General features: G+C 42.5%; 1 protein-coding gene across 1 annotated transcript in view; it reads left to right on the top strand.

The window, feature by feature from the left end:
• Positions 1-27,414, top strand: part of hoatz (HOATZ cilia and flagella associated protein) — a 64,380-nt gene that overhangs the window by 14,198 nt on the left and 22,768 nt on the right. Inside the window, exon 3 of the mRNA XM_060846985.1 lies at positions 2,225-2,295. Within this exon, the coding sequence (XP_060702968.1) occupies positions 2,225-2,295 (71 nt within the window). The remainder of the gene's footprint in view (positions 1-2,224; positions 2,296-27,414) is intronic.

Genomic DNA, 27,414 nt, shown 5'->3' with positions numbered 1-27,414 from the left:
CAGCAGGTATGTGGGAACACCGGCCCCTGCGAGTTCCCCTCCAAGTCACTCACCATCCTGACTTGGAAATATATCACCATTCCTTCAGTGTCACTGGGTCAAAATCCTGGAATTTCCTCCCTAATGGCATTATGGGTCTACCTACAGCACATGGACTACAGCAGTTCAAGATGCAGCTTACCAGTAGCTTTTCAAAGGAGTTAAGGACAGACAAAATACTGGCCCAGCCAGTGACACCCATATCCCACAAGTGAATAATATAAAAATGTAGCACCCTTATTCAAAAAAAGGAAAGAGACAATAACAGGTTAATGGACAATGCCAGTTAGCTCAACATTGATTACTGGAAAGCATTAGAGCCTATTATAAAGCATGTCATAGCAGAGCATTTAGAAATACAAAAAAGCATAGCAACAGAAAGAGAAATCATCCCAAACAAATATATAAGAATTTGTTTGAAGACATATAAAAGCAGAATGGATAATGGGGAACCTGAAATATAACGTATTTTGGATTTTCAGAAGACAGTTGATTTACTATATAATAAGATAAGATTCCATGGTGCTGGGTGGAGTATATTAGTATGGATAGAGGATCGGCTAGCTAATAGATGGCTGAGATTTGGGATACAGGTGGCATCTTCAGGATGGCAATTTGTAACTAGTGGAGTGCCACGATGCAGGATCCACAATGATTCGCAATATATATTAATGACTTTGATGAGGAAAGTGAATGTACTGAAGCCCAGTTTGCAGATAGCATAAAAATAGGTGAGAAGGCAAGTGGAGAGATGACACAGACTCTACAGAGGGCTATGTAAATAGATTAAGTAATGGAATGTAATGTGTGAACATGTGATGTCATGCACTTTGGCAGGAAGAATAGAGGAGCTGAATATTTGGCAGAATAGTGGCTCAGTGATTAGCACTGCTGCCTCGCAGTGCCAATTACCTGGGTTTGATTCCACCCTTGGATAGCTATCTTTGTGAAGATTGTACATTCTCTCTTTGTCTGTGTGAGTTTCCTGCTCAGATTTCCTCCCATACTCCAAAGATGTGCAGCTTAGGTAGGTTGGCCATGCTAAATTTCCTATTGTGTCCAGCGACGTGCAGGCTAGGTGGGTTAGCTGTGGGAAATGCAGGGTTACAGGAATAGGTAGGTCGGGTTGGGATGCTCTTCAAGGGGTTGGTATGGACTCCATGGGGCAAGTGGCCTGCTCCACACTGTCGGGATTCTATGATTCTTTTATTTAAATTGAGAAAGCTACCGCACAGAGGGATTTGGGTGTCCTCATGCAAAAATCAAAGAAGGCTGGTGTTCAGGTTCAGCAGGTTATAGGAAAGCAAATGGAATGTTGGCCTGCCAAAAGAAATGGTGTATAAAATGATATAAGGCACTAGTCAGACCATACCTAGATATTGTGAAATATTTTGATCCCCTTATCTGAGGAATAATATAGTGGTCCTAGATTGTGGATGGGTTCTGCTCTAGAGTCCATTTGCAAGACAATTTGTTTGCAAGTTTGAGCACATTCAGGACAATGGAAAGCAATCATTTGTGATTACAGGAAAAGTTTGTATATCAGATCTTCACATTTCAAAACTCTGCATGGGATTCTGTTTGTAAGTACAAGCATTCGTAAGTTGGATATTTGTAAATCGGGAACCCCCTGTACTGGTATTGGGGTCAGTCCAGAGAAGGTTCATTGGATTGATCACAAGTATGGAGAGATTTCCTTATGAGAACAGATTGAATGGGTTAGGCTTGAATTCATTGAAGTCTAGAGGATTTACAGGTGACTTTATGGAAGTGAAATCTTTAGGAGGTTTGACAGAGCAGATGTGGGGAGTTTGGTTTCCTTGTCCTCCTCCTCTTACAGTAAGGGATCACCCGTTTAGGACAGAGATGAGGAGCAGTTTGTTCTCTGAGGGTGAATCTGTGGAATTCTTTACTGCACAGAATTGTAGAGCTGGCTAGGTAATTGTATCCATGGCTGAGGTGGACAGACGCTTAATCAAGGGAAGGTAAGAGAATCAGGGATTACAGGGTAAGTCAAGGAAGTGGTATTGAGGATTATTTGGTCAGCCATGTTTGATTGTCTGAGCAGAATCGATGGACTGATTAGCTTACTTCTGCTCTTTGCCTTATAGTCACTGCATTTCATTGTAGTTCCTTATTTAAAGCTTTGAAATGGACGTCTTTTCAATCTTTTATATCTAACCAGAATCTAAGCAACTCCTGATTGAAGCTCACATGCAGTTGAAAGCAGCTGAAAAGGCAAGGTTATTAGAGAAGGTGAGTGTATGAAATGTAACAATAGCATTTTGTGGTGAGCTTTCTGACTATGTGCTTCGTACTGATTATGGTAAATTGCTCTACTGACACAATATGTCACAGAAAGCTAGTCAGGTGGTTTGGCCCACAATTCTTCTTACAATGGGATTCCAATGCTGTCCAAACTCTTCCTCTATGTTTGTCCAAAAATTTGAGATTGTCTAAAATTCTGTTAATCCTATTACAAATTAGGCTGAGGCCTGTCTCCTCATCACTGCTGTTTGTGACCGATGTTGGGTCTCATTTGGCAACAATTTTAAAATTCTCATTCTCAACTCTCACCTCTTCACAGACTCGCCCCTGTACATTTCAGTTAAATGCTCCTGATCTGTAACATCAACCATAATATGGTAGATTTTAGCATTCCGGTTTAGAGGAAGGAACCTGTCTGGGTCAGGAACAAGTTTGCAGTCAGGGTAATTACAGAACAATTACAGAGGCAAGCTGCCTGGAATGAAGTTGGCAGACATTTGAGAAAATAGTCCAAGACTTCGGCAAAGATACATTCCAGTGAGAAAGAAGTCTAGGAAAGGGATGAACCAACCATAGTTAACCAGGAGAGCTAAGGACAACATCAAATGGAAAGAAGACATATATAATATGGCAAATCTTAGTAATAAGCCAGAGGATTGAAAAAGTTCTAAAAATTGACACAAGATGACCAAAATAATAATAATGAGTGTAAGTTTGCAAGTATAATCAAGATAAGCAGCAAGAGCTTCTTCAAATATATGAAAAGGAAAGGAAATGGAAGTAGTGGATGGAATATATTTAGATTTTCAGAACGCTTTTGATAGGGTACCACCTGTTAGTCTTCGGAATAAGATAATATTCCATGGTGTTGAAGAGAATATATTAGCATGAATAGGGGATTGGCCAAGTAACAGAAAGTTGGGATAAGGTGGGGGAATGGTATCTTTGGGAATGGCAATCTATAATGAGTGAAGGCCACAGGCATCAGAGCAGGGACCACAGTTATTTCCAATTTATGGGAATGAGTTGGGTGAAGGAAATGAATGTATAATAGCCAGTATTGCAAATGATACAAGTATAGGTGGGAAGGTAAGTGGTAAGGATTACTCAAAGTGATTGCAGAGAAATATAGACAAGCAAGTGGCAAACATTTGGCAGACAGAACACAATGAGGAAAGATGTAAGGTTATGCACTTTCGAAGGAAGTATAGGGAATTGAATGTTATTTAAATAGAGAAAGACAGTAGAAATCTTAAGCACAGAGGGATTTGAGAATCCTCATGTATAAATCACAAAAGCTAGCATCCAAGTTATGTCAGTAATAGGAAGGCAAATGGAATTTTGGCCTTTATTTCAAAAGGAATGAAATATAAAAATTGAAAGTCTACCTAAAACTATATAAGACTCTGGTCAGACCACAGCTGGAATAGTATGAACAATATTTAAGGAAAGACATACTGCATTGCATGCAGTCCACCAAGGATTCATGACTCTGATCCCAAGTGTGGAGGGACTGTTTTATGAGGAGAGGTTGAGTAGTTGGGCCTGTACTCATCAGAGTTCAGAAGAATTAGAGGTGACCTTATTGAAACATATAAAATTCTTCGGGGACTTAAATAAAACCAAGAACTGTGGATAATGGAGATCTGAAACAAAAACCGAAAATAGTGGAGAAATTCTGCAGGTCTAGCAGCATCTGTGGAAAGAAAGCAGAGTTAGCAAGTCTGCTGACACATGCATGTGGGGTGGGCTGATCCACCCTTCCAGATTTTTCGCTCGTCCCACATCCTGTTATGACATAGGTTGCTTTTTGCACAGTCACCCATTCCCATGTACTCCTAGGCCCATTATCACAATATATGGATTGCATTCAGCATAGCTAACCCACTTTCTCACTCTTAGCTCTTATTATCACTTATTCGGCTTTACTTCTCTACTAGCCTGCTATGTATAATCTCCTTGTTTCCCTACTCCTTTTACATCTTTCTGTCTCTGGGCTCTGTTTCTGACCATCCACTCTCCACTCACCTCATCCTCCACTCCCAGCTCCCAATCCCTTCCCCCCAACTTTGGCTTGAGCATAAATATCATTTTTTCTTAGCTACTAACAGTTCTGATAAAGAGTCACTGGACCCAAAATGTTAACTCTGCTTCCTTCCTACAGAAGGAATAAGTGAAGACTACAGATGCTGGAGATAAGTTGAAGAGTGCGGTGCTGGAAAAGTACAGCCTAAGTACAGCCAGTCAGGCAGCATCTGAGAAGCAGGAAAATCAACGTTTCGGGCATAAACCCTTCATCAGGAATTATGCTTATGGGCCAAGGGCACTGAAAGGAAAATGGGATGTAGGTGGTGCTGGGGGGAAGGTAGCTGGGAATTCGATAGATAGATGAAGGTGGGGGTGAAGGTGATAGATTGGCGCAGAGGGTGGAACAGATAGGTGGGAAGGAAGATGGACAGGTAGGACTGTTCAAGAGGGTAGAGCAGAGTTGGAAGGTTGGGACTGGGATTAGGTGGGGGGATGGGAAGTGAGGAGATTGGTGACATCCACGTTAATCCCGTGGTTGGAGAGTCCCAAGGTGGAAGATGAAGTGTTCTTCCTCCAGGCGTCAGGTGTTTCGGGTTTGGTGATGGAGGAGGCCCAGGACTTGCATGTCCTTGGCAGAGTGGGAGGGGGAGTTAAAGTGTTCAGACATAGGGCGGTGGGGTTAGTTAGTGCAAGTGTCCCAGCAATGTTCTCTGAAATAATCCGCAAGTTGGAGTCCTGCCTCCCCAATATAGAGGAGGCTGCAATGGATACAGTAGATGACGTGTGGAAGTACAGGTGAATTTCTATTGGATGTGGAAGGATCCTTTGGGGCCTTGGACGAGGTGAGGAGGGGGGAGGCTTGGGTGCAGGTTTTGCAATCGTGGGGGGCGTGGACCTGACAAGGGAGTTGCAGAGGGAATGGTATCTCTGATCTCAGATAGGGGTGGTGTGGTCTGTTTGTAGTTGGCAGAGGATGTTGCAATGTATCTGGATGTTGGTAGGGGGGAAGGTAAGGACTGGGGGGGGGTTTCTGTCCTTGTTGCGATTGGAGGGGTGGAAGTACAGGGCAGAGGTATGAGAAGTGGAAGAGATGCACTGGAGGGCATCATCAACCACGTGGGAGGGGAAATTGTGGTCTTTGAAGAAGGAGGCCATCTAGTGTGTTCTATGGTGGAATTGGTCCTTCTGGGAGCAAATGCGGCAGAGGCAGAGGAATTTGGAATAAGGGATGGCATTTTTACAAGAGGCAGGGTGGGAGGAGGTGTCCTCTTTCAGCCATATCCTGAAGCTCTGCAGCCACGTCCAGAAGCAGACTCACTATCACAGCAACATCTCCTTCCTCAGACATGGAAAAGTCCATCTTCCACAGCTGCACCAGCACCATTCTCCACCTTTTCCTCCGCTACATCGATGACTGTATCAGCGCTACTTCGAAATCCCATGAGGATGTTGAACAGTTCATCAACTTCACAAACATCTTTGACCTCGACCTTAAGTTTACCTAGACCATCTCGGACACCTCCTCCCCTTTCTGGATCTCTCCATCTCCATTTCCGTCAACCAAATCAACATGGACTTCTACTCCAAACCCACAGCTACCTGGACTACACCTCCTCCCATCCTGCCTCCTGTAAAAACGCTATCCCTTATTCCCAATTCCTCTGCCTCCGCCGCATCTGCTCCCAGGATAACCAGTCCCACCATGGAACATCCCAGGTGGCCTCCTTCTTCAAAGACCCCAATTTCCCCTCCCACGTGGTTGAAAATGCCCTCCAGCGCATCTCCTACACTTCCTGCACCTCTGCCCTTGAACCCCACCTCTCCAACCGCAACATGAACAGAACCCCTTCGGTCTTCAAAGTCCAGATGCAGTGCATCATCCTTCACCATTTTTGCCACCTACAAACAGACCCCACCACCAGAGATATATTTCCCTCCTCACCCCATCTGCATTCCCCAGAGACCATTCCTTCCACAACTCCCTTGTTAGGTCCATGCCCCCATCCAACCCACCCTCCATTCCCGGCACCTTCCCCTGCCAAGGCAAGAAGTGCAAAACCTGCACCCACACCTCCCCCCATCATCTCCATTCAAGGCCCCAAAGGGATTTACCTGTACTTCTACACACGTCGTCTGTTGCACCCGATGTGGACTGCTCTACTTTGGGGGAGACAGGACGCCAATTAGCAGATCATTTCAGAAAACATCTCTGGGACACTCGTACTAACCAACCCCACTGCCCTGTGGCTTTAACTACTTCTCCCACTCTGCCAAAGACTTTCAAGTCCTGGGCCTCCTCCAGAGGCCAAACCCTAACTTATTTCTGCCTTGGGACCCTCCAACCACATGGGATCAATGTGGATTTCACCAGTTTCCTCATTTCCCCTCCCCCCACCTCATCCCAGTCCCAACCTTCAAACTCTGTACTACCCTCTTGAATGGTCCTACCTGTCCATCTTCCTTCCCACCTATCTGTTCCACCCTCTGTGCCAACCTATCACCTTCACCCCTACCTTCATCTATCTATCATATTCCCAGCTACCTTCCCCCCACCCACGTCCCATTTATTTTTCAGCATCCTTGGCTCACAAGTCACATTCCTGATGAAGGGCTTATGGCTGAAACATTGATTCTGCTGCTCCTCAGATGCTGCTTGACCGGCTGTGCTTTCTCAGCACTACACATTTTAATTTTCTTCTTCCAGATGTTGCCAGACCTGCTGGATTTCTCCAGCAATTTTTGTTTTTGTTCTTAGGGGGCTTGACAGGTTCATTACAGTTAGATTGTTTCTCCTTACGGGACAGTGAAGGACCAGAGGACATAACCTCAGAACAAGGGGTACTTATTTGAGACATAAGAGATTTTTTTTCTCTCAGAAGTGTTGAACCTGTGAAATTCTTTACCGAAGAGGACAGTCGAAGCTGGGTTGCTGTCTGACATCCCTAATCAGTGAGGGATCAGGATTACAACCAAAAGACCGGGAAATTGAGTTGAGATTTATCAGATCAGCCATGATCTCATTAATGGTCTGAGTAAACCTATTGGGCTGAACGGTTTCCCTGTGTTCCTACATCTTATAATATACATCTATATTAACACTAGCCCTGTTTTGGTTTGGTGCAAATTTTCATTTATTTATGACCCTGGGAAGTCCCTCTGGATGTTTTTCTACATTAAAAGCATGGTATGAACGCAAGTTAATGCTGCTCCTAGGCCCTGCCTGCAATAGCAGGTGGTAAAAGCAGAAGCCAATGCACTTATTGTGTTGGTGTGCTAACAGAAAACTCTGGCTGCATCACTTACATGCTCCTTTCTGTGACTGTCTCCAACTCTGCATGAAGTCCTTGGGGTACAGCATTGTCTTTTTGTATTTTACCTATTTATTAATGTGGAAGAGAGAAGTGCTTTTCCACATAAACAATGATGCAGTTATGATCGTGTCACTATGTCTTCTACATTTCATTTGCTGGAAAACCTTTTCACACAGTCAAAAACCATTTCTTTGAAAGAGTCGTGTTTACTCTAATTGGATAACAGAATGCACAGAAAGCAGTTGAATTCATAATTTAAGGTTGTAATTCCTGATCTTTGAGCAGCTTTTTATTCCGGTGCTTGTTTCAGTATCACATTATTTAAGCTGAAAATGAAAATGGTTGATCCAGAAGTACAAAGATATACAGCATAGAAACAGAGTCTTTGGTCTAACTTGTCCATGCAAACCAGATATCCTAAATTAATGAGGTCCCATTTGCCAGTGTTTGACCCACATCTCTTATTATGAACCAGGCTAGACCCTGTCAAAACATTTCAAGAAAGTAGCCCGGATCCTAACTTTGCTAGCTGTTTTAAGTAGGTGTAAAGTGGATATTCCAGGAGGGATGCAGCTGGCCCAACCACTTAGTTTTAAACAAAACAGAATTTATTTGCAAGATTATCAAATGAAACGCAAACAAAACAGAATACAGAATAACAACCTATTCATAAACCCAACAGATTATCCCAGCTCAATGATGCTGTTCCAAATACTTGCAACAATCCTCATTAACACCCCTTTGCATAAAAAGGAAAAATCCAACACATTCTTACAGGAGAGATGTCAGAGACAGGGAGGATCAGCATGGACCTGTTTCTTTGGGTCTAGCAGCTTCTTAACTGACTGACTGCTTTCACTGAATCGTCAGACTGCTAGAACCAAACCAAACCTGAGAAAAGCTGAGCTGGGAGAACTGTTTTCTCCCCTTTCATTGTACAAGTGTTATTTTTAAACTTGAAAGCCTTTTGTCTGAAGCAGAATCTGTTAGCTACAATCAAATTGGCCCTAAAATCCTTCAAACCTAAACTTCTTGGAGTCTCTGCATTTACAATCCCTCTGAGAAATAAAAAAACAAGGACAACACAACCTTGCTAAATGAGCAGCAGCATCACACCCTCTAAACCCTTCCTATTCATGTCCTAGCCAGATGCCTTTTAAATGTTGTAATTGTACCAGCCTCTACCACTTCCTCTGCCAACTCATTCCAAATACGCACCACCCTCTGCTTGAAAATGTTGCCTCTTAGATCCCTTTTAAATATAATTAGAATCCCTACAGTGTGGAAACAGGCCCTTGGGTCCAACAAATCCACACCGGCTCTCTGAAGAGCAATCCATTCAGACATATTAACCTACCCTATATTTACCCCTGGCTAATAACGTACACTATAGGCAATTTAGCACGGCCAATTCACCAAACCTGCACATCTTTGGACTATGGGAGGAAACCTGAGCACCCAGAGAAAGCCCACGCGTTTAGGGGGAAGAATGTGCAAACACCACACAGACAGTTGCCCGAGGCTGGAATCGAGCCTTGGTCCCTGGCGCTGTGAGGCAGCAATGCTAACCACTGAGCCACCGTGGTGCTAACCACTAAGCCCACTGCGACTTATTATTGTCTTTCAACTATTAACCACCACCAGACCTGTGCAACCAATTAGAAAAGCCCACTATGGGCATTGCGAACCATTAAACGTGAAGGGGTGGGTGGGGTGGGATAGGTAGGGAGAGTGGTACAGGACTAAATCAAACTGGAGTTGGTGGGAGAGATAAAGCACTATATCCCCCTCCCCCTCCGGTACCCACCTTCTCTCAAGGAATCAAGAGTATTGATGGATACCGTGTGCTCCATCTTTATGGACACCCAGGCATGAATCAGGTCTGCATTTTGTTCAATATCGGAAGTGCTGTCACACTAAATTGGGTCTGCTTGTTTTATATTGTTTACATGTTTTTTTCTGATCAGTTTGTTCAGAGATGTTATTGCACACTACTACTGCATTGCAAGAGTCTTTTCTGTGTCTGTATTAAAAAAAAATATGTATCCATAAGTGCTATCACACATAATTTGGTCTTTATTTTTGTTTATTTTAATGTCCGGAAGTGCTATCATACACAATTGGTATCGGAACTAGTTGGGTGAAGGGGAAGGAAGTATAGCAGTTTTAGTCAAAGGTAGTATCATTGCCCTTGAACAAGATGCAGGTCCTAAATTAGTATCTGGTTGGAGGGGAGAATCAAGAAGGGAACAATGATTTGGTATTTATTGTTGGATATTTATTATAGACCAGTAAACATTTTGCAATGTGTGCCGGAGAACTTTCTGGAACTGCATTTCCAGGAAAGGGGCTGTGCCTTCTGGCCCTAGAAAATGAGGCAGGCCAAGTGGAGAATGTCAGAATGGGGGCACATTTGGGAAATAGCAATCATAATGTAATAAGATTCAATATTAAAAGGTAAAGGACAAAAATCAGTCAATGATTAAGATCCCAGGCTGGATCTAAAAGTTGAACGGAGAAAATTCATTGGTAACGCATTTTGGTAGATAAAAGAGTAGATGATAAATGGGAGAATTTCAAAAGAAAGGTGAATAGGGTGTGAGGGCAGCTGAATTTCAAGGCAGAGAAATGTGAGGTAATATATTTTGGTAAAAGAACCATGGAGAGACAATGCTGACTGAACGGTATGATGTTGAGGGGAGTACAGTAACAGCTGGATCTCAGGGTTCACAAGTGGAATTCTCTGAATGTGGTCAGGCAAGTTACAACAGTTGTTAGGAAGGCTTAGAGGATCCTTGGGTTTGTAAATAGAAGCATTGAATATAAAAGTAAGGAAGTCATGTCTGGAGAGAATTCAGAGGAGGTTGACAAGAATGTTACTACGAATGACTAATTTTAGCAAAGATTAGAGAAACTGAGCTTGTTCTCCTTGGAGCAGAGAAATTAAGGGTAAAGAAGTTTTCTTGCAAACGTTTCGTCCCCTTTCTAGGTGACATCTTCAGTGCTTGGGAGCCTCCTGTGAAGCGCTTCTGTGCTGATTCATACTGGTTTATACTGGTTTCAATCTGCCGCTTCCGGTTGTCAGTAGCTGTCCGCTGCAGTGGCCGGTATATAGGGTCTATGTCAATGTGTCTGTTGATCGAATTTGTGGATGAGTGCCATGCTTCTAGGACAACCGGAAGCGGCAGATTCAAACCAGTATAAATGCCGGAGGAATCAGCACAGAAGCGCTTCACAGGAGGCTCCCAAGCACTGAAGATGTCACCTAGAAAGGGGATGAAATGTTTGCAAGAAAAACTCCCAGCTCGGCGAACAGAACCACAACAACGAGCACCCAAGCTACAAATCTTCTCACCAACTTTAAGGGTAAAGAAGGATATTCTGTTTCTACTTGTTGGTTTGTCAGTAGCTAGGGATCACAATTTCAAGATTGTCAGCAAGAGAGCTCGGAATGAGATGAGGAAAAACTACTCAGAGAGTTGTTAGTTTTGGACTAGGCTGCCTGGGAGAGTGGTGGAAGTGGATTCCATAGGACATTTCAAAAGAGAGCTAGATATATATTTGAAAATGATGAACTTAGAGTGTTTTGGAGATAGGACTGGAGAGTGTAACTAACTGACTAGCTATTTCAGGAGCAGTTACAGAAATGATGGGCCAAATGTCCTTCTTCTGTTCTGTTCTGTAAAGTTCTGTGATTCTACTAACCACTGCCAGTAATCACCCATGTAACCAGTTAAATATTTACATGCAAAGCTCTGTTAAGGACAATGCTGACCATTAAAGGTGAGGGGGAGGTAGGGACAAAATCAAAATAGAATAGGAGGAGGAGATAAGGCAGTCTATGCTCACAGCTGAATGACTTTCCCGCACTAAATCTTTGGAACTTTCCTTTTCATTTTTGTTTAGCTCCGAACCACCACCACCATAAGCTTTTAAACAAAATCAGCTTATTTAAAGATGTTATGACACATTTTTGGAGCAGTTGGGATTTGAACCATGGGCCTCCAAGTGTCTGCTTTATTATATTTTCTAATTTATCTGTACAGAAATGTTATTACACACACCTGGAACCAGTGAGACTTGAACCCAGCCCTCCTGGTGAAGTAATTCCACAGAGACAGGTATCCATTGCCAAGTCACCCTTTATTTACACATGTACAGTCCTTTACTTTAGTACTGCCTCATTCAGAGTCAGCTACCAGAATGTCAGCATCTCTGACACTCCCCTATTTTATATGTCAGCCAGGGCTCCCTGTTTGAACCAGATTAACAGTCCCAATTAGCCCTAGTTCAGAGGCAGGGACGCTACCACCACACCACAAAAGCCATCTGGGTTTGCTTTTTTTTTCTTCTTTTTTCTCAGAAGTGCTATCACACAATACTGAGCGACTTTGCCACCAAATGCACCCTGGCTTTTCTTTTTGTTTTTACTCCTTTTAACCAGCACCAGTGATCACCCAAATAGCCAATTAATACTTACAAGCATTACAGCTTAAGGACACGTGTCTGCTTTATAATTAAAGAAAAAGTTTTACTTAACCTCATTTCTAGTCAACCTGTTCAGTGATGTTATACTCAGCTCTGGAGCAGGTGGGACTTAAACTTGGGTGTCCTGGTCCAGTAGCGGAGACATTACCTCTGCATCACAAGAGGGCCTCTAAAGTAAAGTGAACGGCATTCCTGGGTGGTTTTGAGCCTCCAGCTGTCTGGTTAACGGATGAATGTGCTGACCCACTGTGTCACAGAGACTGCTAACAGAGACCTTTATTTTTTATTTAACCTAATTTTTCTAGTCAGCCTGTTCAGAGACATTATTACACAGCTCTGGAGCAGATGAGACTTGAACCCAGACCCAACCCCTTACGATGACATCATTTTTCAGGTTACTAGTTTCAGCTGGGTAGACCATTGCCCGTTACCATGGAAACTCATTTGCAACAGACTTTATAAGGCGATTAATTAGTGATTCCCAAGGGCCTTGTAGGGTTTATCACACCAAGACTGATGCTGATCTTGCATTAATGGTGGCACAGTGATTAGCACTGCTGCCTCACGGCGCCAGAGACCTGGGTTCAATTCCCACCTCAGGTGACTGACTGTGTGGAGTTTGCACGTTCTCCCCGTGTCTGCGTGGGTTTCCTCCGGGTGCTCCGGTTTCCTCCCACATTCCAAAGATGTGCGGATCAGGTGAATTGGCCATGCTAAATTGCCCGTAGTGTTAGGTAAGGGGTATGGGTGGGTTGTGCTTCGGCGGGTTGGTGTGGACTTGTTGGGCCGAAGGGCCTGTTTCCACACTGTAAGTAATCTAAAATCATAAAATAAAAATAATCGTGAATTTAGCTTGAGGTATGTGAGAAGATCTCCTCGTCGAAGTGCTAACAGGTCAAGGGACTCTGAGTGAAAACGTTAAAAATAACAATTTTAAGAGGGAATGATTTTTTGGAATTTGTAAATGTAAAAGTTTTATTCTGATGGTGATGTGTCTCCTTTAACACATTACACAGGATAAAACAATGTGCATTTCCAAGTTGTAAATGGTCTGAGAACAAGAACTGTAGAGCAAGTGAACAGCCAACAGGACGTGGTTGACAGGAATCTTGCTAGATTCTTACATCAGCTCTGCTAGTTTTCAAATTTCTGCAGAGCAGTGTTGTAGACATAAAGCCTTGTCCCCTTTCTCTGAGAAACTGGCTGTGTTTTTTAAGCTGTTTCCTGCAGTAGCTGGAAGGTGACTGGGAAATGAGATTTTGGTGTCTGTAGCCAAGTAGATAAGAGAACTTATTTCTCTCCATATGTCATAGAGTCATAGAGATGTACAGCATGGAAACAGACCCTTTGGTCCAACCCGTCCATGCCGACCAGATATCCCAACCCAATCTAGTCCCACCTGCCAGCACCCGGCCCATATCCCTCCAAACCTTCCTATTCATATATCCATCCAAATGCGTCTTAGATGTTGCAATTGTACCAGCCTCCACCACTTCCTCTGGCAGCTCATTCAATACACGTACCACCCTCTGCATGAAAAAGTTGCCCCTTAGGTCTCTTTTATATCTTTCCCCTCTCACCCTAAACCAATGCCCTCTAGTTCTGGATTCCCCGACCCCAGGGAAAAGACTTTGTCTATTTATCCGATCTATGCCCCTCATAATTTTGTAAACCTCTATGAGGTCACACCTCAGCCTCCGACGCTCCAGGGAAAACAGCCCCAGCCTGTTCAGCCTCTCCCTGGCAACATCCTTGTAAATCTTTTCTGAACCCTTCCAAATTTCACAACATCTTTCTGATAGGAAGGAGACCAGAATTGCACTCAATATTCCAACAGTGGCCTAACTAATGTCCTGTACATGACCTCCCAACTCCTGTACTCAATACTCTGACCAATAAAGGAAAGCATACCAAACGCCTTCTTCACTATCCTATCTGCCTGAGACTCCACTTTCAAGGAGCTATGAACCTGCACTCCAAGGTCTCTTTGTTCAGCAACAGTCCCTAGGACCTTACCATTCAGCTTATAAGTCCTGCTAAGATTTGCTTTCCCAAAATGCAGCACCTCGCATTTATCTGAATTAAAGTCCATTGCCACTTCTCAGCCCATTGGCCCATCTGGTCCAGATCCTGTTGTAGTCTGAGGTAACCCTCTTCGCTGTCCACTACACTTCCAAATTTGGCGTCACCTGCAAATTTACTGACTGTACCTCTTATGCTTGCATCCAAATCATTTATGTAAATGACAAAAAGTGGAGGACCCAGCACCGATCCTTGTGGCACACCACAAGTCACAAGCCTCCAGTCTGAAAAACAACCCTCCACCACCACCCTCTCTCTTCTACCTTTGAGCCAGTTCTATATGCAAATGGCTAGTTCTCCCTGTATTCCATGAGATCTAACCTTGCTAATCAGTCTCCCATGGGGAACCTTGCCGAACGCCTGACTGAAGTCCGCATAGATCACATCTACTGCTCTGCCGTCATCAATCTTCTTTGTTACTTCTTCAAAAAAGTCAATCAAGTTTGTGAGACATGATTTCCCACGCACAAAGCCATGTTGACTATCCCGAATCAGTCCTTATACATGTCCAAATACATGTACATCCTGTCCCTTAGGATTCCTTCCAACAACTTGCCCACCACCGAGGTCAGCTTCACCAGTCTATAGTTCCCTGCCTTGTCTTTACCGCCCTTCTTAAACTGTGGCACCACGTTTGCCAACCTCCAGTCTTCCGGCATCTCACCTGTGACTATTGATGATACAAATATCTCAGCAAGAGGCCCAGCAATCATTTCTCTAGCTTCCCACGGAGTTCTCGGGTACACCTGATCAGGTCCTGAGGACTTATCCACTTTTAACCTTTTCAAGATATCCAGCACTTCCTCCTCTGTAATCTGGACATTTTGCAAGATGTCACCATCTATTTCCCTACAGTCTATATCTTCCATATCCTTTTCCACAATAAATACTGATGCAAAATATTCATTTAGTATCTCCCCCATTTTCTGTGGCTGCACACAAAGGCTGCCTTGCTGATCTTTGAGGGGCCCAATTCTCTCCCGAGTTACCCTTTTGTCCTTAATATATTTGTAAAAATCCTTTGGATTCTCCTGAATTCTACTTGCCAAAGCTATCTCATGTCCCCGTTTTGACCTCCTGATTTCCTTCTTAAGTGTACTCCTACTGCCTTTATACTCTTCTAAGGATTCATTCGATCTATCCTCTCTATACCTGACATATGCTTCCTTTATTTTCTTAACCAAGCTCTCAATTTCTTTAGTCATCCAGCATTCCTTATACCTACCAGCCTTCCCTTTCACCCTGACAGGAATATACTTTCTCTGGATTCTTGTTATCTCATTTCTGAAGGCTTCCCATTTTCCAACCGTCCCTTTACCTGTGAACATCTGCCTCCAATGAGCTTTTGAAAGTTCTTGCCTAATACCGTCAAAATTGGCCTTTCTCCAATTTAGAACTTCAAGTTTTAGATCTGGTCTATCCTTTTCCATCAGTATTTTAAATCTAATAGAATTATGGTCACTGGCTCCAAAGTGCTCCCCCACTGACATCTCAGTCACCTGCCCTGCGTTACTTCCCAAGAGTAAGTCAAGTTTTGATCCTTCTCTAGTAGATACATCCACATACTGAAATTGTCTTGTACACACTTAAGAAATTCCTCTCCATCTAAACCTTTAACCCTATGGCAATCCCAGTTGATGTTTGGAAAGTTAAAATCCCCTACCATAACCACCCTATTATTCTTACAGATAGCTGAGATCTCCTTACAAGTTTGTTTCTCAATTTCCCTCTGACTATTGGGGGGTCTATAATACAATCCCAATAAGGTTATCATCCCTTTCTTATTTCTCAGTTCCACCCAAATAACTTCCCTGGATGTATTTCCAGGAATATCCTCCCTCAGCACAGCTGTAATGCTATCCCTAATCAAAAATGCCACTCCCCCTCCTCTCTTGCCTCCCCTTTCTATCCTTCCTGGATCATTTGTATCCTGGAACATTAAGCTGCCAGTCCTGCCCATCCCTGAGCCATGTTTCTGTAATTGCTATGATATCCCAGTCCCATGTTCCTAACCATGCCCTGAGTTCATCTGCCTTCCCTGTTAGGCCCCTTGCATTGAAATAAATGCAGTTTAATTTATTAGTCCACCTTGTCCCTGCCTGCCCTGACTGTTTGACTCACTTCTGTTCTCAGCTGTACCTGTCTCAGATTGATCTCTTTCCTCACTATCTCCCTGGGCACCCCCTCCCCACCTTACTAGTTTAAATCCTCTCAAGCAGTTCTAGCAAATTTCCCTGCCAGTATATTAGTCCCCTTCCAATTTAGGTGCAATCCGTCCTTCTTATACAGGCCACTTCTACCCCAAAAGAGATTCCAATGATCCAAAAATGTGAATCGTTCTCCCATACACCAACTCCTCAGCCATGCATTCATCTACTCTATCCTCCTATTCCTGCCTTCGCTAGCTCGTAGCACCGGGAGTCATCCAGATATTACTACCCTTGAGGACCTCCTTTTTAAATTCCTGCCTAACTCCCTGTAATCTCCCTTCGGAATCTTAACCTTTTCCCTTTCTATGTCATTGGTTCCAATGTGGACAATGACCTTTTGCTGGCCCCTCTCCCCGTGAGAACATTCTGCACCCTCTCTGAGACATCCTTGATCCTGGCACCAGGGAAACAACACACCATTCTGCTTTTTCTCTGCTGGCCACAGAAACGTTTGTCTGTGCCTCTGACTACAGTATCCCCTAGCACAATTGATCTCTTGGAAGCCAACGTACCCCTCGTTGCATTAGAGCCAGTCTCAATACCAGAAACGTGGCTGTTCGTGGTACGTTCCCTTGAGAATCCATCACCCCCTACATTTTCCAAAACCGCATACCTGTTTGAAATGGGTATATCCACAAAAGACTCCTGCCCTAGGTGCTGACCACCCTTCCTGGAGTTAACCCGTCTATGTGACTGTATCTGAGACTTTGTCCCCTTCCTATAACTGCCATCCATCACATACTGTTGCTGTTGTAAATTCCCCATTGCTTTTATGTGTCTCTCCAACCGATCCACTCAATCTGATAAGATTTGCATCCAACAGCATTTATGGCAGATATAACCCGCAGTAACCCTTAAGCTCTCTTTTAACTCCCACATCTGACAAGAAGTACATATCGCTGCAAAGGCCATTTTTGCTCCTTCACAATCTACAGATCCAGAAAATAACACTGTCTTACTCCTCTACAAACACTGCCCCAGGTTAAATTAATAGTCATGGCTTATATTTTAAGTTTAATCAAGAGACTTATCTCCAAAAACATATAATCAAGAAAGAATCCACTATACACACAACTGCAGACTTTCTCTTGGACAGACCTCTAACAACAATTAATTTATCTGATTCTGTGTTGTGAACTTCGCCCGACAGTTCCTCCAAGATTATTTGTGAATTTCACTGTTTGTTAATTTTCCCAGATGCACTCCGATGTCCCAGCGATACACGAATTCAAACAGCAAAGGCGGTAACTGCAGGTTCTCTCTCACTCTCTCTCTCTCTCTCCTGCACTGTCCTCACCATGTGCTTCCTTTGTCTGCTCTTCTCCCTTTTAAACTGCTGTTGTTTTGACTTTTTTTTCCCAAAGTTCCAGAACAATGCCAACAGCGTATAAAACAGGAATTGCTGCTCCTGGAATTCGAGGAAATCACCTCCAGCACCTAAAATACCTCAAAAAGGAGCAGCCTGTTACAGCCAGAAATTTTTCCCGTCCTCCATCTTCGATTATCCATAATGTGACTGGGGTACAAGCAGCTGGCAACTCCATGAGGAGTGATGGACATGTCATGCCAGCTGACAAAGTGAGGATATCTGATTCTCTCCAAACAAAATGACTTGAGTTTCAAACTCTTGTGTTCTGCTACTTCACCCCAATATTCCACCCCCGTCCATTTAATCTATTCCAAAGCAACTGTCACATGGTTGCTATTTGACTGCAGGGGAATCACAGCCTGGTCTGATCCTGTTATTGATGTCTGTAAGTGGAAACTCCAGCATCAGAAATTGCTGGATAACTAGCAAGATCGGAATCCTAGTTACATCCCCTACCTAAATGCAGAGGCATTGTCACAACTGATATCAACTCACTGAGAAAATGATTTGGAGGAGCCGGTGTGGGACTGGGATGGACAAAGTTAAAAATCACACAACACTAGGTTATAACCCAATAGGTTTATTTGGAAACACTGCCTTTTGGAGCGTGCTCCTTCATCAGGTGATTGTGACAACCACCTAATGAGGAGCAGCGCTCCGAAAGGCAGTGTTTCCAAATAAACCTATTGGGTTATAACCTAGTGTTGTGTGATTTTATAATTTTATAACTCGGAAAAGGCTGCATTTTGAACCCAACATTTTTGATAAACATGTAGTATGGAAGGTGGTACATTTTCATGACGCTACAATGTTTATTTTATACAGAGAATCTCATTTTTAAAAATTTTCTGGATGTTAGCATTACTCATTGGACTAGGGTTGAGAAGTTGGCAATGAGCTCTCTTTTTAAACCATTTGTTATTGACACATTTGGAATGGTTTGAGGGAGGAAATTCCAGGACTGCTCATGGTTTGTGGCGAGCAACAGTATGTCATGTGTGCTCAGGAAACCAAAAAACAGCACAAAATAACTGTTAATATTGTCAGTCTGCTGATGTCACAATTGTGTATAAACCTGTAGCAATGGCCAACAACTGAAACAAGTATCTTTTAAGAAGTGTTTTTACTTCATCTTTGCATAGTGTAGTATATTCCTGGAACTAAAATACACACCCTATGTATTATTTTCTCTATTTGGATTAGGTTTTGCAATGTGTAGCTCTGTTGATCCTAGCTGTGCCTGCTCTTTACTGGGTTATATGGAACGTTCATGAGTATAGCCCTACTCAGCCCCCTCCATCATCTGTTTCTGATATTTTGATGACGGATTTGTTTCTAGTTTCCATCCTCTTACCTCCATCTGGTTTCTAGATGATCCTTTAATTTCCATCCTCACCATCTTTGTTGCCAGTTATGTGGATAGACTGTTAACTGATCTTCATTATAAACCCATAGATTACCACAGCCACCCTCAAATATGCTTCCTTATGCCGTCCTTTCTGCACTTTCTTTCTCATTTCTCAATTTGCTGACCTGTTCTGATGCTGCACCCTCCACACCAACACCTCTGGTATGCCCATTACCTAAACTGAAAACTCCCACCATATTGGTGATTAACAGAGAGCTTCACTGTGTCCAATCCATCTCTCACATTTCTGCTCTTACCAATTCCCCTTCCTCCTGGAATGATGATTGTGTCTTCCTCATCCTCATCCTCATCTGCCTCATCACCTCTCCCCACCATCCATGTCTCCATGTTATACACATCATCCTCCTCCAATTCTTCAGCTCCAGAATAATGCCACCACCAAATGCAGCTTCTCTTTTCAGCACTTTGAAGGAACCATTCCTCCTAGACCATTTCTCAGTCATCCCTAACACCCTCTCCCTTTTGCCATGGTACCTATTCATGCAACACATATCCTCACACATCCTTACAATCCTTGGGCCTAGTCAGTCCTTCCTCATGAAACAATGATCTACGTATACTATTTTCAACCCAATGTACTGTACCCGCTGTTTACATGTGATCCCCTCTGTACTGGGGTGACCAAATATAGACTAGATGTCTGGAGAACACCTCAAAATGTTCTGACCACAGAATGAGTCTTAGCTTCCTGTCACTATTCATTTGAACTTTCCACCTTTCTCCTACCCTGACCTACCCATGGCCTGCTACAGTGTTCAAAAAAGCTCTATGAAAATGCAAGGCACAATACCTTATCTTTCAGCACATCACAGCCTTCCCGACTCCATACTGAAATTAACAATATTAACTTTGCCCTGTAGCTTGTTTGGTGTGTTTTGAGGATTTTTCTGGTTTGTTCCTGTCTTTGTCCCCTTGTTGGATTGAGTCAGCTGCTACTGTAACATTCATGCTTCATACTGACTTATCCTTTGTTTCTTTTCTAGAGTCATTACCATCTTCTTTGGCTGTTACATGTTGAAATATTTCATTATTTCATCTCTCCTGACTTCCATCCTATTACAGGACTTGCCTTTTTTTCTTCTCTAACTCTTTCGACCAGTGTAAAAACTTTTATATTTCATCTCTCTTCAGTTCTGATGCACGGTCCTCTCAACCTGAACATTAACTCTGTTTGCCTCCACAGATGATGCCTGGCAGCTTAACATTTCTGGCACTTTTATGTTTCGATTTTGACAGTGTCAGCTTTGGCTATTTCTGAAACTGTAAGATATTAAATGTGGCATAGATGAGTAAGACATTATTTTGCACATATTGTATTTGAAAAAATGTGGCAATTTATTTCTTGTTTTGATTATATTTTTCTGTAGACTTTGCCAACAATGTCTTTTCACAGAGTAACAAGCTGTTAATCAGTTAGCTGTCTCCATTTTACCATGTTGGGGGAACATTTCGAGAAGTTAACTTTGAGAAGTAACACACACAGTTTAACACTGGATTGGAGTAAATAGGCAGGTATAATCCATACTGTCCTGTGTAGATAATCCTCTATCAGCTTGTTTCCTGGTGTGCTTAAATCCTTGGCCCCCAAATGCTGTTCCTTAGAGTCATAGAGTCATTGTTGTGGTTCTGTTCGCCGAGCTGGAAGTTTTTGTTGCAAACGTTTCGTCCCCTGGCTAGGCGACATCATCAGTGCTCTGGAGCCTCCTGCGAAGCGCTTCTTTGATGTTTCTTCCGGTATTTATAGTGGTCTGTCCTTGCCGCTTCCGGGTGTCAGTTTCAGCTGTCCGCTGTAGTGGTTGGTATATTGGGTCCAGGTCGATGTGTTTGTTGATGGAGTTTGTGGATGAATGCCATGCCTCTAGGAATTCCCTGGCTGTTCTCTGTCTGGCTTGCCCTATGATAGTAGTGTTTTCCCATTCGAATTCATGTTGCTTGTTGTCTGAGTGTGTGGCTACTAGGGATAGCTGGTCGTGTCGTTTCGTGGCTAGTTGGTGTTCATGTATGCGGATTGTTAGCTGTCTTCCTGTTTGTCCTATATAGTGTTTTGTGCATAAGAGATGCCTAAGAGATAGACCACGGAACGAGGACATGCCACAACCAAAAGGACTAGCCACACTACCATATATCAGGAGCGTTTCAGAACTGACAGCCAGACTACTGCGACCCTTAGGACTCATAACGGCACACAAACCAACAGCCACGCTCAGAAAACAACTTACTAGAACAAAGGACCCGATACCCAACATGAGCAAAACTAATGTAGTTTACAAAATACCATGCAAGGACTGCACAAAACACTATATAGGACAAACAGGAAGACAGCTAACAATCCGCATACATGAACATCAACTAGCCACGAAACGACACAACCAGCTATCCCTAGTAGCCACACACTCAGACAACAAGCAACATGAATTCGACTGGGAAAACACTACTATCATAGGGCAAGCCAGACAGAGAACAGCCAGGGAATTCCTAGAGGCATGGCATTCATCCACAAACTCCATCAACAAACACATCGACCTGGACCCAATATACCAACCACTACAGCGGACAGCTGAAACTGACACCCGGAAGCGGCAAGGACAGACCACTATAAATACCGGAAGAAACATCAAAGAAGCGCTTCGCAGGAGGCTCCAGAGCACTGATGATGTCGCCTAGCCAGGGGACGAAACGTTTGCAACAAAAACTTCCAGCTCGGCGAACAGAACCACAACAACGAGCACCCGAGTTACAAATCTTCGCACAAACCTTGAAGTCATAGAGTCATAGAGCAATGCAGCATGGAAACAGACCATGCCAACCAGATATCCTAACCTAATCTAGTCCCAATTGTCAGCATTCGGCCCATATCCCTCTACACCCTTCCTATCCATGTACCCATCCAGGTGCCTCTTAACTGTCATAATTGTACCAGCCTCCACCACCTTCTCCAGCTGCTCATTACATAACATATCTCACCCTCTATGTGAAAATGTTGCCCCATAAGTCCCTTTTAAATCTTTCCCCTCTCAACTTAATCTATGCCCCTCTAGTTTTGGACTCCCCATGTCAGGGAAAAGAACTAGTCTATTTACCCTATCCATGCCCTTCATTGTTTTATAAACCTCTATAACATCGTCCCTCAGCCCCTGACACCTCAGGGAAAGTAGCCCCAGTGTATTCAGCCTCTCACTCTTGCTCCAACCCTCCAACCCTGGCAACATCCTTGTAAATCTTTTCTGAACCTTTCAAGTTTCACAACATCTTTCCTGTAACAGGGACACCAGAATTGAATGCAGTATTCCAAAAATGGCCTAACCAAAGTCCTGACTCAATGTACTGTCAGCATCATGTGAAAAGTGATGAACAATATATGAAAACTGACAGGTCTACAATGCCTGGGGGACCTGTGTTTGTGTTAATTGTCATCTCATTGCAGCTTCAATTGGCTACAGGCCAACTGGTTCTCACCACCTACCTCAGGCATTAACCTCAATCACTGTCTCCTGTTGTAAAGAGAATGTGTCTCTCTTCATCTCTGCCATGTTAATCTAATCTGAAATGCCTCTCCCATTTGGATGCCTTCTTGACTATAATCATTACCTTAGTTTCTTTTACCTCCCTCCAGCCCGCCTTCGCTGTCACCTTCCTTCCTTGTCATGCTGCCTTTCCATAGCAACAACCTCTTGGACATTTGACCATTCAATCCATAATCCACCTCATCAAAACCTTGCCTTCCAATGTCTTCTGCTTCTTAGGATAAAATCTCTTTGAATAAGCCTACATTGTGCATATCCTGCCATTTTGCAAAGAACCATTGAGGCATTTATCCTCACCTCCATATAAGTAACAACTCCAACTGTTCCATTCCAACAGCTAATGTAAGCTCGAATAAAGGTGTCAGCTGAAAAATTAGTAGCTTCAAACAAGGAATTGCTGTTACTGTAGGCCTTCTATGAAGCTTCAATACCTCCTTCCTTAATTTCAAGGCACTTTGTGACAGCAGATCAATAATTAAGAGAAGTCTCTAAGAAAATTATCAACACTATGTAGAATCAAAAGCTTTGAAAGGATACTATTATAAATCTGAATGAAGTCTCTCCTTCAGTGCTTCAGGCATGTATTCAAAAAGAGAGGCCACTCAAACTGGTGTTTCCTTTCTCAAGAAACACCACCAAACAAAGCAGATGAACCCCAAAAGAAAAACCTTTTTAAAATGTGAGTTCCTTTATCCTTCAACTCTGTCGGATATGGTAGAAGCATGAGACTAGGAGGTTATTAAGGTAGAAACCAGTAACAGGCACAGCCTCATAGTAATTTCCTCCAGCCCTCTACATCTCCCCATTAGTCAGTATCTGGTAACTTCACTCAGGTCTGGGTGAGTGCATCCCTCTCTCATCTCTGTCTACTTTGGCTGTTCTATCATTTCCATGCACTTTTGTAGAGCACAGAAGTGAAGGACTGTGTCACCAGATTGAAACATAATGTGAAGTGATGTGGACAAGGAATGATACAGCAGAGAAAATGTTATATAACAGAAAATGGAGAATGCATATTCAGTGGAAAGTCAGAAATTTCTTAGTTGCAACATGTCCCAGATAAAACGAAGGAATAACAATGTCAATAGTTTTATTATTCACACTGTCAGATAACCAGGAAGTTAATTGTTACTTGAGTGCATATTCCCTTTAAACGAAAGTGTTGGTAGCCAGGAATGTTCTGTAAATAAATTTACATTTGGAAGAAGTAAATGCTTTTTAATAGTGTATTCTCATAGAGCAAAATGTGCATAAACTATCCTCCACTGGGAATGCTGCCAAGTGTAAGCAATCTGGTTGGATGCGTTTAGAAAGCTGCTGAGACCTGCAGCCTGGCCACACCAGAAGCACCCTCGTCAGCACTCCTGTGCTTCTGATTAATAAGGCTATACACTGCATTTTATCCATTAGCATCCATTACATTTTCCTTAGCAATCTGATTAGGAGTCAGGGCATCATTTTTGGTGAAATAATCATTTCATTTCTCAACTTCCATGACAATATCGACAATTGATTTACAGCTTCCACTCTGTACGAACTCTTGGTGCAATCAAAGTGGAAGAAATTGTTGTATTAAAAAGATGTATGGTGGAATATTCAAATATATCACCCAGATCAGTTTGAATAATGGCATCAACTACGATTGTTGGAAAAGTGAGGTGTTTTGTACTGTAACTCTATTAAATTGTATCTTTAAGTCCCTTATCCCAGAGGGTCAGTGTCCCTGATGCTGTCTCAGCTTGGAGACACATGACAAGGGACCTTCTAAACCCTTCCTATTTATGTACCCATCCGGATGCCTTTTAAATCTTGTGATTGGTGGGTATGCACTTCTTATCTGCCATGTTAGGAAGTTTAATTGACCATTTAGTGCACAGCTGAGTTCATAGGCATTTTCTTTCTAGCGAGAATTGCTGATTAAGTAATCAGGAGCAAGAACCCTGTTTGGTTTACATTCCCCTCCCTCCCCAGTTGAGGAATGATAAGGATAACAGCCTCATCTCATCTGCATCCCATGTGACAATATTTGACTCAAATGGAAATCAAATCTATAAAATATTTATGATTTATTCGGGGGAATTGATTTAATGGCGCAGAATTTCATCAGATAACCAATTCTCCACTGGTATGTGAGCCACTAAATAGCCCATTAGTTCACTGATTAACTATTAAGATTCCTTGGCCAAAGGCCCACAAGCCCAAAAATATGTTTACTCCCTGTCTTGGGAATGTAACTGAATATGTTCAGATAGCACGTCCGAAGGTGTGCTATACTCTCAGAATCATTATTGGTTAAGCAGTGACCCTCTCTGTGACCTGGCATTAGTTGATCCCACTCGGTTATGACACTGTTGCTCAACATACTCACAACAGAACAAAACACAAAGCTCTTCTTAGAAATTGGAACAGTTCATGTAAATTGTCTGCAGCACTGACAAATGTCTGGAGGAGCATGAGGTTTACAGACAGTGACAGTTTTAGGGATTTATGGTGCCAGACTGGGATGCAGTTCCCAGTGGTACCAACACCTACAATATACTCCATGATTATCAGCAAGTAGAGATTCATGGGTCACTTTCACTCAAAGACTCTTTAACTAATTAACCTTTGAAACTTTTCTCAGCCCATGAACGAAGGACGGGATAGAATGCTGGTCTTAACCTTTTTATGACCAGGCTATAGCTCTGTATGGTAGTCTATGAAATACACCATGTGGAGGTGCTGGTGTTGGACTGAGGTGAACAACGTTTAAAAATCACACACCACCAGGTTATAGTCCAACAGGTTTATTTGGAAGTACTAGCTTTCAGAGCGCTGCTCCTTCACCAGGTAATGAGTAAGGAATAGAAAAGGAGTACCAAATGATCTTTTTTACATTCCTTTTTAAATAGGTGTTGTGTCTGAACTTGAGGGAACAAAATGAACAGACCACCTGCAAGCTAGTCCTTTACCTTCTGAATATGAGGTGTGACTCTCCCAGTAGATCTGGTGGCAACTGTTCTGCCTGATGTGGTATTAATCCATACAATCAGAACAGTTCTATATTTGATCCCCAGTGTGTCCTGAGTTAGCTGATCTTTGCAGGAGTAACTGTGTACATTAAGTAATTAGCTCCAACTCCAGTGCAGGGAAGGGGAAAAACATTAATCAGACTTCTTGGTCCTGATTCCTATCCAGATTCTACTGCTACAAGAGTCACATTTGTAGATGTGAGAGAAAGGATTGATCATAGTTTAGCTGCAGTGAACTCTCAAGTATGTGACACCATGAATTGGAAAAGCTCAGACATAGTGAACACCACTTGGATGAGCTGGCAAAGAAATGTGTGGGACTGTGTCATTGAATCTTAACAAAAGAACATAATTTCAAGTGTTGTGATGAGAACATTAGTAACACTAAATGTTGCATTATCAATGATAATGAAGTGAACACTTTGAATACAGTAATTGAGAGGAGTACAATAGGCTGTTTATTCCACATATAGAGTATTGGCAGCTCAGAACTAAAATTCTACAATCAAATAAACAATCATCTCTGTTTTATTGTAATACAGGATTAGCTAGTTGAACCAAAATGAAGATGAATTTACATTCTTAAGATTCATGAATAATTTCAAGATTTCAGGTTGAGGTAGTAGAAGTGCTGGAAAAATTCAGCAGGTCTGGCAGCTGATCTAAGTGTAGTATTAGCTGATTTCAGTAGAGTAAGAAAGTTTGTACCGAATTCAGTGTTGGCTTGAATAAAGTGAATTTAGACTGTATCAAAACCTGGAGGAGAGAAGGGGAAATAGTTATTGTGATGTCATTCAAACAGTTAAGTGAAATTCTATCTTTAACTGAATATTGTTTCCAATTATACAGATTTGCGTTAATAAAAGGAAGAGAACAATGGATAAAAATTTGTTTGAAATAATGTGGATGGAACACTTTGAAAGGCTGTTATTGTTTCATTGCTGAAAGCTGTCACAGGACTTGCAAAAGGAAGTTGTTCTACATTAGGATGGGAAATTATAGAATAATTGGAATCATATTATACATGCTAATTGATCATAGAAATCCCTCTAATTCTATGTACTACCGAAATTCTGCAATGTTACAAATGTACATCCAAATGAGTTAGGAACAGGAATAGGCCATTCAACCCTGCTTCTCCATTCAGTGAAATGATGGCTGATCTTACAATAACCTTAAATCTGCATTTCTAATTATCCTTGACAATTTTTCACTGTCCTGCTTAAAACAATATCTAACTTTGTCTTAAAAACATTGAAAGACTCTGCCTTTGCTGCTTCTTCAGGAAGAGAATTCCAAAGATTCTCAACCCAATGCTTTCAGGCTGGTCCATTTGAAAGCTGGATGTTTTGTATTCTGTGCTGTTGGTCTATGGAGAACATGGAAGAACTTTCCTGGTTGCCTTCCTCTCTTAATCAAAATAGACTGACTGGATCTTTACATGTTCTGGGATCTGGTGTGCACAGGATGGGTGGCTGCATTTGTCTTTGTTGACACTTGTTGAGATTAAGAAGTGTGGAGTTTCTCAATATGTGATGGTGCTATACAAACAGGATTTAGTAATGGTATCAAATACCCAAAATTAAGGTTGCTTTTATCAATTGAATAAAGAAGATGCAGAGATTTGTTAAACTCTAATTCCTTGGAGTTGGGGA

The sequence above is a fragment of the Hemiscyllium ocellatum genome, chromosome 29 (genome assembly GCF_020745735.1).
Source record: "Hemiscyllium ocellatum isolate sHemOce1 chromosome 29, sHemOce1.pat.X.cur, whole genome shotgun sequence".
Taxonomy (NCBI): Eukaryota; Metazoa; Chordata; class Chondrichthyes; order Orectolobiformes; family Hemiscylliidae; genus Hemiscyllium; species Hemiscyllium ocellatum.
This window is presented reverse-complemented; position numbering and strand designations above follow the sequence as displayed.